Raw genomic sequence first — 11,435 nt, 5'->3', positions numbered from 1 at the left:
ACAAATTGACACGACTATAAGAGTATATGAATGCATGCTTTAGCCTTATATAAGATTCTTGTTCGCGCCTAGGTTTGGATTCACCAGCTCAAATGTTGTTAAAGGTTTTTGACTTGAGAGAGCCGTTATTTGACATCAAGAGAGAGAAAATTGACTGTGGTGCATCATATCCATCGGTATCAACTATCAAGGTATAGGTGCTAATTAATTAGAAAAAAAAAAAAAAGAAGAAGAGGTATAGGTGCTAATTCTAGAACAAGAATGATCTTCAGCCTGATTCCCCATGACCTTGGTGTCTGTTGATAAGCTGTTGGGCCCTTCGTCAGACAAACCTGATGGGCCAGAGGGGAGCCGGCCTAAAAAGCTTGCAGTGCATTATATCATCCATTCATCCTGATGTCAGGTTCTTTATCCGCATATCTCCCTATAGTATTTAGCAAGCAGGCGCGGACTCCAGGTTCTTTTTCTTCCCTCTTCTTCGGCCCAAGGCTTCTAATGTCTGAGGACCCTAGCAATTGCGTAGTAAGTTGGGCCCAAATAAGGAAATTCCTTTCCTTTCCCAAGCCCAAAATAAAAAGAGAGAAAAAGAAAATACAGAGATTATAGCAGAAACACAAAAAACCAAGAAGAAGTAAATTTCAAGTATATAAGTAGTACTAGTAATAAAGACCTTAAAAGGGCTCGTTTTTTGGCCGCGAGAGAGAGGGAGAGAAGAAACAATTCTCCGTCGTTGCATCCAGGTCAGGTAATAACTATCCATAACCCTAACCCTAACACCACTGGACCTTATCTTGTTACTGCAACGATTAGTAGATTTAATAGATCGCTGTAGTCCTCAATGTTTCTCAAATTACTTAATTTGAAAGCAGGTAAGATAGGGTTTCGACGTTTGACAATTGAAACAGATCAATATCAGAATTAGCTTTGTGAATCAGCCACCTTTTCTCTCTCAGCTAGCGCATTATCTCTGATCATATATGTGCGAATCACACGCACATACACTTTATATTTATTTGATCCTTTTATGAAGAATTTGTTGCAATAACATAGATTGGAATTAGTAGTCTTCTAATAGGGACTGATAGTCGATAGACCATTCCTCCAGTAAATTGTTTAATACATAAGGAAAGAAAAAAATTTCTAAAAAATCTGAATTTGCGTCGGAATATCTTTACTAGAGTGTTTGTATTTTCTGAGACAAAACCGAAAAATTAAAACAAAAAACAAGGAATAAACTTCTGCAATCTGCTCTCACTGAAACATTGCCTTGATGATTCATTTCTATCAGTTATATCCCGCATAATTTGCACATCATGTTTTTCTGTTTCTTGAGTTGAGCAATCTGCATAGGCAATTTATTTACCTCTCTCCTGCCCTCTATCTTCCCTTGGTTCAGGTTATTTCTTGAAGTCATGGTTTCTTCAACAGCCCTTCTTCACGAACTCGACTCTTCTTTTTTCTCCAAAAAAAGGCTAAAGGTTTCAAATTTTGAATACCAACATCAAGATTCACGTATATGTCTTGGCAATCATGATGATATTGCCTCATCCATGCAGCCTACTGCAGAAGGGTACTCTTCTCATGGGTATTATATACATTGCATGACTGCTTCGAATTCCTACCTATTTTACTGCTGTTGTAATCATATTGACAAAACTTCTTCAGGTGTCCGGATCTCGGTCATGTTTCTCCGACTTGCTGTAATTTGGATGAAAAATTTGTTTCAAGTTCTGCAATGGAGATGAACTGCCAGTCAAATGGAAATGGCAGTGAGATTCCACAGCCCTGTAGTTCAGGGGGGACTTCATACCAGGAGAAGAGTTATTCTACATTTGTACCGCCTGCTTTTGTGAGTGGCTGGATGTACCTTAATGAACAAGGGCAAATGTGTGGCCCCTATATTCAGCAGCAGTTGTACGAGGGTTTATCTACTGGTTTCTTGCCGGATGAGCTTCCTGTGTATCCTGTGGTAAATGGGTCGTTGATGAACCCTGTACCATTGAAGTACTTCAAGGAGTTTCCTGATCATGTTGCCACTGGTTTTGCATATCTGAGAATGGGAACCTCAAGCACAACCACTTCAACAAATTGTCTTACCTCTTGCCCTAGTGTTTATTCAGAGTTACAGTCAGTTTCCCAATTACCTGCCAACAGCAGTTATAGGTCAAATCGGCTGATGTTAAACTTTGATGCTGTTAATATTACATCGTATCAGCTACCGGTATTCTTTTGGGTTCTTTGAGCCATTTTTGTTTTGTTTTTCCAAGAAAGGCATTTTGATTTGTGTTCTACCAGATGAAGTACATCTTAATAATTTGCTGGTATATATATATATATATATATTAATTTAGATCTTCTATTCCAGTCAGGTGATGAGTCTTGTTGGTTGTACGAGGATGATGAGGGGAAGAAACTTGGGCCACATTCTCTTTTAGAACTACATTCTTGGCATCACTATGGATATTTCCCGGATTCATTAATGGTAAAGTATGAATTCATTATATCATGATGTAAGGGGATTGCATTCACTGCAGAGGCCATTGGGTTTTCTATGATATAGTATTATTGCCCTTTGAATGGTTAATTAATGTAATCTAACTTGTTTGTTTGCAAGAATACCTGAAAAGTGAAACTGAACCGGTCGCTAATCTGGTTATATGTTATTGGGAGTGGAAAACCTTGAAGTGTTGATGATGTGTTTTATTGGAACTGAGTGCTTCCAACTGTTGTGTCTTATGCCAATTTGTTTTATGGCATGGATTATCTTTAAACAGCTCTGTCTCATGTCATATTCGGGATAGATTTCCTTTCAGGCCTAGCCTACTGCAATGCCTTTCATGAAAGGTTGGAGATTCTTATGGTGAAAAGTAAAAAGTGGTAAATTGTTATGGAAGGTTGTTATTTGATTGCCTAGAGTATGTGGATGAAGAGAAACATACTATACCTCTCTGCCTAATTGTGGCAACAAACATCCCTCACCTCCCTCCTACTATAAAAACCTTCTGCTTGACTTAATTAGTTAGATAATTCTACTAAAACGGAGAGAAAAAGAAGGGGTGGGGGGTAAAAAGAAAAAGAGTTGAATGCGTTACTCATTTTGTCAGTGATTTCTATCTTCTGGTGTATTGATGGTCTTTTGTTTGCTTGGATCTATTTTTTGCTACCTGTTTAGTATGCTTCTATTTGTTGCTTCTCACTATGGTACTTTGATGACTTCTTTTTGCAGATATATCATATTGAAAATAAGTTTAAACCCTTAACCTTGCTATCTATGATAAATGCATGGAATACTGGTGGACATGAAACTGTCTCCACATCTGTTGCAAAAACCAATGAGACTAGCCCTTCGCTATGCTTCATTTCTGAAATTTCTGAAGGAGTTTCTTCCCAACTGCATTCTGGCATTATGAAAGCGGCTCGTAGAGTTGTGCTAGATGAGATTATCAGCAACGTTATGGGAGAGTTTGTTACTATAAAGAAAGCTCAAAGACGTCTTAAGCTTGACTCGGTTAATCAGGCTGCCCAAACTTGCTCTTTGAATGGCACAATGGTAATGCATACAATTGCTGAAGAGAAAACTGATGCTGCAACTTATATTTTACCTGATAATTTAATATGTTTTGCTTTGGCAGTCTGAAATTGCTGGGGAAATGAAGGATTGTGCTTCGTCTGCATGTGAGGCTGCAGCCTCTATTTCTAATGCTTACCAGACACGAATTGATAAAACCTCAACAAAATGTCCAGCAAACACTAAATCTGTTGGAAGCGTTGAAAACTTTTGGGGTTCTTATACAGTTGTTCGTGGAATGCTCTTTGATTATTGCATGCAAGTCATGTGGAATGCTGTCTTTTATGATACTGTAGCAGAGTATACCTCTGCCTGGAGAAAGAGAAAAGTTTGGTCAGGCTATCCAAAATTTAAGATACCTGTTGGTGAATTTAGGGATCGTGGCCAGAAGCCTGAAACACAAACTGATGAAGATGTAATTAGAATACTTGAGGTTCCTTTTCTTATTTTTGCAGTGCTTTTGTTGTGCATATTACAATTTTTTTTTAATGGTTTTACAGTTGCTGCCCTGGAAAGAATCTGCCTGTGATGTTGATTGCCCTCCTGGTTTTGAACTGGCGGCAATGGTTACGGATGATCATGCCCAGTCAACAACCATCATGTCCTCGTCAGCTCTTGTAGGTGGAAGTTCAACTACAGAGAAATGCTCGTTATCCACTGATCATATATATTCAGACATGACATGTATCTTAAAATGTGTAGAAGATGAGCTTCATTTTTCTGCGAAGGTGTCTTTGGCAGAATATCTTGAAAGTTTTGTGGAGGAGGAAGTGAGGAAATCCTTCAACTCTCGAGAGGATGACAAACTGAATGAGGTACCTTGGCTTTTCCTTGTATTATTCGAACCCCCTCTGCCCCAATGTTGTTACAATTTTAATGGTAGTGGGTGTGTGTGTGTTGAGTTTGTGGTCATTTTCCTTGTATGATTGGGGAAATCCTTCAACTCTGGAGAGGATGACAAATTGAATGAGGTAACTTGGCTTTGTTTTCCCTTGTATTAATCGAACCCCCTCCACCTCAATGTTGTTACAATTTGAATGGTAGTGGGTGTGTGTGTGTGTTGCGTTTGTGGTCATCTTCCTTGTGTTGAAGGAACTTTCTTTTGCTGCAGAATACTGTTGATTCTCTCATTCAGTGCCTTGATACAAGTGAATATGGTTCTCCAGACATTTGTGATGAGTTAAGGACCGGTGGAACTGAAACATCTAACAATTATCTGTCACAAGCCGCAAAACCCATTAATCAGTCTTTATCTGAAAATTGTATGTCAAATTTGTTGGAAAAAGTGTTTAAGGATTTGTGCACACATCTTGATGATATAGTTGATCACAAAGACATTGATGAGCCACCAACCCCTGGATTTGAAGATAATCCAAAAACTCTTGTTCCATCGCATATATGTAAGTTTCGACCCTCGAAGTCGGATGAATGTATCCCCAAGATTGGAGAATATGTTGCAATGGCAATGTGTCGGCAGAAGTTGCATGACGATGTTCTTAGAGAATGGAAATCCTCGTTCATTGATACTTCTCTTCATCAGTGTCTTATATCATGGCATGCTTCAAAGAACCCCTGTGAACCTGATGGCAATGAGGTGACACTCATCAATCTAAGTTTTGTTTATAAGTTCTCCTACACATCTGTTCAACTACCTTTGTTGGTTCCCTCTCTCTATGCATGTTTATTTGCTGGAAGTATCCTAATTTCTGTAACTTCGGACTGATGCTTGTACTTTATTTTAGGAAGGAGCATTCGATGCAAGTAAATCACATGCTGGTGATTCTCCTACTTTAATAGGCAAGCACATTCATGGTCCTGGCTCTTCGAAAGTTCCCCAGGTGATTGGAAAATATACATATTTCCGCAAGAAAAAGTTGCCAAGGAAAAAGTTGGGATCTTCTCAGCATCCAGTTCCACTTGATGCTGGAGCAAGGGGTCAATCTGCTGAAAAGTCTAGGAAACATGCTGCTGGTGACGTGTCTGAGACTGTAGAAGTTCAAATTGCTGTTGTGAGCCCTAAAAAGCTGGGACCAAATAAAAGCCGGACTGAATTATCTGTAAATGCTAAGTCCGCACGAGTCATTATTAAAAGTAGTCTGCCTGGTGATCGGTCATCAACCAAGAAGACAAGTGGTCAAAAAGGAATGAAGGTTGCTCGTACAGTTCAAAGTATGTCACTTTGTTTATTACTTATTTTGGTAGCCTCAAGTTTCTGACGATTATGAATTTATCTGATATTAACACTATTAACTATTTTATCAGATAATAAGGTCTCAAAAGATGCTGCTAAACCTAGCAGGGATAGAGCTTCGGCCTTATTTAAGAATTGTAATGATATTGAGAAGTTTGTTGATCGCAATGGCCATGACGTTGCAAGTCAGGAAGAGTTTAGTGGTAATTGCTCCAAAAATAAATATGCTGAAGTGTCAAGAGTGTTCTTATTTTCTATTTTTGTTCATCTTTATCTCGAGTACTGATATAAGGAGGACTAGAGTCCTCCCAAATATGACGTGACTTTTAAAATCACCATTGAATTTGAGATGATCATTGTTGAATTTTGATCTATTGGTGATTTTAAATGCTACATCACATTTGAGAGAATTCTAGTCATCCTTATATTATTACTCATTTGTCTGACTTGACATGCATGTTTCCCCATAAACTTAGAAGTTTATGCATAATCCTAGGCATTTTAAGGATTTCTGTTCATTTGTACAGCAACTAGAGTGTCAAAGATAAAAAGAAAGCATCTAATGGATAGTGTGCCATCGACGCGTCCCACTAAGGTTTCAAAAGCCGCTGAGGGAGCTGCCAAACAAGCAGCATGTAGAGAGGTTGCAGTACAAAAGACCAAGTCCAGTAAATCCAGGACATTAAAGCCCTGCCCTAGATCTGATGGTTGTGCTCGGTCATCAATTAATGGCTGGGAATGGCATAGATGGTCGCTGAGTGCAAGCCCTGCTGAAAGAGCTCGTGTGAGGGGAGTTCAGTCTGTTCATACCAAGTATTTTGGTCCTGAGGTGAACGCTTCTCAGTGGTCAAATGGTAAGGGTCTTTCAGCAAGAACAAACAGGGTGAAGCTGCGCAATCTTCTTGCTGCTGTGGAGGGTGCTGACCTTTTGAAATCCACTCAATTAAAGGTGATTTAAGAATTAATTTTCTTGGAATTTTTTACCACCTTTGATCATTATTAAGCGTCTGTTGTTGCTTGCCAGGCAAGGAAGAAGCGCCTACGGTTCCAGCGCAGCAAGATACATGATTGGGGTCTTGTTGCCCTAGAGGCAATTGAGGCAGATGACTTTGTCATTGAATATGTCGGAGAACTAATTCGTCCCAGGGTAGATTTGACATTATGTTTTCAATTACTATTCGCCTTACTTTTCTATAGAATGCCTTAAGCAATTTTTAACTTATTCACTGGCTAACCTAAGTTCCTTGATTTCGCAGATATCTGATATACGTGAACGTCATTATGAGAAGATGGGAATTGGCAGCAGTTATCTTTTTAGACTTGATGATGGTTATGTGGTTAGTATAGCAATAATGATTCTTGTGTTGAGCTCAATGTGCTTGTTTAGGGTACTTTATATATGGCACGCAGTAGCTGGAATTATTGTGCCAATGTGTGCCTTAAGCTTCTGATCCCCATGCTGAAAAAAAGAAGGAAAAAAAGTGTAAACAGCCTGCTAAAACACTTGCACAAAGAAACACAGGAAAAAAAAAGGTGTTTTAGCTTCGAACAAACTAATTTTTTATCTTCAAAAGCTTTCAAGAAAGACCTCTCCATGGTCGGGGACCGTCTGTTGGTATATTTTGAGCTTTGCTTGCTGAGTATATGTTGACTTTATGACCTATTAAATTGAGGTGGTTGAGCCCATGGTTTAAATAAATGTTGCTGGCCCTGAACCTGTACGGATTATTTTTGACATGAAAGTACATGTTTAATTATGTAAAGATTTTCTAAAGCACCTTTTTTGCTGTTTTTTAATTGAATTATTATGTTACATTCTTTTATATTATTTGATATTATAATTTAAATGGGCTTGTGCGTTTGTGGCCTTTGTCTGATAAATTCTCTTTTAAACATGTCTAGGTTGATGCTACAAAGCGTGGCGGAATTGCTAGATTTATAAACCATTCTTGTGAGGTATCTTTTGTAAAATATCTGTGAATTTATTTTATCAAATAAAAAATGATTTATTTCCCTCATATTTTGAGTTATATGCTTTTCAGCCTAACTGCTACACCAAGGTCATAACTGTTGAAGGACAAAAAAAGATTTTCATTTATGCAAAACGGCATATAGCTGCTGGTGAAGAAATTACTTACAATTACAAGTTTCCTTTGGAGGAGAAAAAAATCCCCTGCAACTGCGGTTCTAGGAAGTATGATTTAATATTTTCTCTTATTGTGTGCTTTACTGTGCATCATTCTTGAAGGCTTTGGTTGCTACTAAACAAGGGTTACTGTAATGTAAATTTCTTCACAATATAAATCTTACAAGGCTATTGATGCCGATTGTAGTGAGATGTCAGAGAATCTAAAATTTGTAGTTATTTGGGCATACAACTCTTGTGCTGTACTTATTTTAAAAAATTTCTCTTTCTTTCAGGTGCCGTAGATCAATGAATTAGGAAATTGTTTGAGTTGCCAATCCTGGTATGTACTGTGCTTAATAGTTTCTTAAAGTAGGTTTTGTGCTAAGATTCATGGTTTTAACTCTTACCCGTGATTCAGTGATTTTGCAGGCCATTCTTTTGGATTTTGGTTCTGATAATGTTGAGTTGGCTATGATCTTGCCGTAGGTATGCTTTCGTAGTCCTCAATTTATTATCTATTCAAGTGCATCTTACTTCATTATGTGCTGCTGCATGTCATTTTAATCATTGGCCCTTATGTTTTAAAAGTTTAGTTGAGAAAATGTGTTTAGCAGTGAAGATGCTACATTTATGCCTCTGGAGAACTCTTGATACTTGAAATAATCTGACCATGTGCTGATTGGTGGCTGAATGCATCATTGCAGAAATTTCCTGCTGCGGAGAATTTGTATTGTTGGTTGCATGTTATGCATCATGGCATACACTTAAACAGACTCAGCTGGAATTTTAGTGCTCTAATGGGGCACAGAAAGTTCCCATGGTCATGTAGGCATCATGGCATGTACTCAGGAGATTCTTTTGGAATTTTATTGCCGTAGTGAGGCATAGAAGGTGTTTCTGGTGATGTTGGCTAGTTGCTTTTGCTACAAATTTGGGTGAGCTGACCCATGGCCCAAGTTCTTTGTTATATTTATACAAGTTGATGTAATTCTTCTTCTGTAAAATTTAGCGCTGAAGAATTAACTAATAGTAAGAGATAAGAAAGCTACTCATTCCAGCTAATTAGCAAATACATTGACCAAATAGCATGTGGCTACTTTGGGCCTTGAATGGGCCAGATTGTACCACCGTGTGCAATTTGTATATTTGTTATGGTTTGCCATAGCTGGTGAAAGGGAATGATGCAATAATTGAAATTCTGTTCAGTTGGTTTTTGTGCACAGTTACATTTTGTTGACCCTTTGAGATTCATTTTTGTAAATTCACGTACAGGAATTTCTTCTAATAATCTCTTATATGAATTAGAGGGATCTTTTAGGGGAAGATGATCTAATTATCCCTTTCATATATAGCTGAAAAATGTTCTGGCTTCTGAAGAGTTGTTAATATGTTATTTATGTGCAAGAAATATTTTTTTGGTTACTTTTTTCCCCTTTATTTTTAGTTGGATGAGCGAACACACTTTTTAATGGGCACGCAATTTTGTTCTTACTGTAGCTTGGCTCTCTTGGAGGTGTTGGGGTATTCGCCTGCTGTTAGTAGTTTCACACTAACATGATGAATGAGTTGGAGCAGAGTCCTTTGGTAGGGTTTATCATCAGTTGTATGTTTCCTCGTCACTACACTGTTTTAACAGAAGTTGAATATTATAATCTTTCAACTTATATCTTTTTGTACAATCTGTATCATCTTTTAAATATGGGGTTATAATTTTTGTACAATTTCTACCGTCTTTTACATATGGGTTTATACTTTGCATGTAAAGTTGTTTATTCACATAATTAAATGCTTCCATATATTCACCTCCTATTATCAGTCTTCCCCCTGTTATTCCATTCTTTTGGAGTTTATCCATTTGATATCTGTGTTTGACCTGTGTCAGCACCACATTGACTGTCTTCTATGTAATATAGTTCTTCACAAATTTGGAAAACGCTGGGTGCCAAACAATTTCAATTTGCATTGTGTTATATATGTTGTGTCCATGATAGTCGGTACCTTTCCACTTGTTCTACTGTTGCTGCGATAGCATTGCATCACTTTTGCAGTAAGACTAAGAGCGGTACCGTTAACTAGCTCCACCTCAAATTAGCAGTTTTGCCCGAGAGGTTAAGGGGGAAGACTTAAGATCTTCTGCATGTTAAATACTTATCAAAAAAAAAAAAAACTATGTCCACCTCATAAATCTAGTGGTTTACACCTTGAACAGCCAACTTGCCAAAGCTACCAAACTATGTGCACCAGCAGCCATTGAGTGGTATTATATCTTCTAGATGTGCTTTTCGATTATATGGCCACAGGTCTAATGTGTTTTTTTTTCTTCCTTTCTTTTAGATAATGTCTAAGTTTTTTTCTTCTTGGCTTGCCATCTAGGGATTATAAGCCAACCTCTGTTTTTTAATGAAATTACCATAAATCCAATTGAGCTAGCAAGCGGTCTTTTCTTCCCCCATGGACCATACTTATCTTTTGATGGAAGAAATTGGGTTTTCGACTGCTATTGGGCTTGTAAATTATCAAATTGCATGACTTGCGGGCACTGATGCAAGTGTTATGTTGTTTCAGGCGACACAGCTCATAGGTGTAAACAAAAGCTGGATAATGTGATTATGGTGGTCGTTATTGTTTAGACTTCTGCCTACTTGTCGAAGATGAATTACTGACCCATGTGCATTCTTGTAGATATCTCTCTGTTGCAGATGAGTTTCTCCCCTTAGAAACTGTAAATCAGTTTATTGTTTTCTTTGCCACATGACATTTTGGAATATCAATTTTTTGTACAAACATGCATTATTCTTTTTTCTTCCAATATATACAAAAAAAAAAAGTGTCAAACATTGGAATACCAATGTTATGTTGGTTATTTATAGTTACTAGTAAAAACTGTTCTTTCCATGCAACTCAAAACTGTGTATTGACTTTGCCTCTTGTGTTATATGTTGAAAAAGAAAAAAGAAAAGAAAGGAATTAAACTGGAATTCGTTTCATGTCGATAGCTAATATTAATCACAGGAAGGGCTCAGGCAAAGCCACCGATTATTTGATGTGTTTGATGGTCAGGTTTGCATTTTGAGCAACAATCTCGATTGCTGGAATTGGTCATATTCTGTGTGGTTGATCTAATCCCAAGTCCAGCTTTCATTGAGATGACTATTAATGAAAGCCCTTCAAGCAATTGCGATTTTGTCGTAGCTTTTTGGATCAAATGAGAAAAGAAAAGGAAAAAAATAAAAAAATAAAAAAATAAAATAAAATAAAAGCGTTTTACTTGCTACTGCTAGTTCCTTGGGCTAATGCCCATTTTATACCAGGTAATTGTGGTTTTAAAGATGAGTGGAAAACACACCAGGTGATTTTATGGTTTTAAGGCAGTGGAAGTGGCAGCAAATGAATGGGGTTAGTTATATTTCTTGCATGCAAAAACAACTTATTATCATTGCTAGAGTTTGAACTCTAGTGGTTTTTTTATGACAATCATGTAACCCCAAATCGCCAGTGGTGTTAAATGTGGTCAATTACTTATGCAACTCTAAACCGTTAGTTGGGGA

The 11,435-nt window shown here is 37.6% G+C and overlaps 1 protein-coding gene across 6 annotated transcripts; it reads left to right on the top strand.

Annotated features, from left to right (window-relative positions):
• Positions 1-688: 688 nt before the first annotated feature.
• Positions 689-10,865, top strand: LOC132189095 (histone-lysine N-methyltransferase ATXR7). 6 transcript variants are annotated; one of them, XM_059603614.1, is made up of 20 exons: positions 689-745; positions 1,397-1,570; positions 1,666-2,221; positions 2,366-2,482; positions 3,227-3,550; positions 3,633-3,983; positions 4,069-4,383; positions 4,680-5,162; positions 5,311-5,737; positions 5,831-5,962; positions 6,287-6,708; positions 6,784-6,906; positions 7,016-7,096; positions 7,662-7,715; positions 7,802-7,953; positions 8,181-8,227; positions 8,306-8,373; positions 8,592-8,822; positions 9,385-9,471; positions 10,453-10,865. In XM_059603614.1, the coding sequence occupies exons 2-16, from the start codon at positions 1,413-1,415 to the stop codon at positions 8,200-8,202; spliced, it is 3,717 nt and encodes a 1,238-aa protein (XP_059459597.1). In that variant the 5' UTR covers positions 689-745; positions 1,397-1,412; the 3' UTR covers positions 8,203-8,227; positions 8,306-8,373; positions 8,592-8,822; positions 9,385-9,471; positions 10,453-10,865. The 6 variants fall into 6 exon arrangements, with proteins under 6 accessions (XP_059459597.1, XP_059459594.1, XP_059459591.1 ...); XM_059603611.1 differs by having other exon boundaries at positions 1,397-1,585; positions 8,317-8,373; XM_059603608.1 differs by having other exon boundaries at positions 1,397-1,585.
• Positions 10,866-11,435: the final 570 nt, after the last annotated feature.

The sequence above is a fragment of the Corylus avellana genome, chromosome ca8, assembly GCF_901000735.1.
Source record: "Corylus avellana chromosome ca8, CavTom2PMs-1.0".
Taxonomy (NCBI): Eukaryota; Viridiplantae; Streptophyta; class Magnoliopsida; order Fagales; family Betulaceae; genus Corylus; species Corylus avellana.
Note: the sequence above shows the minus strand (reverse complement) of the source record. Positions and strands in the feature narration are given on the sequence as shown.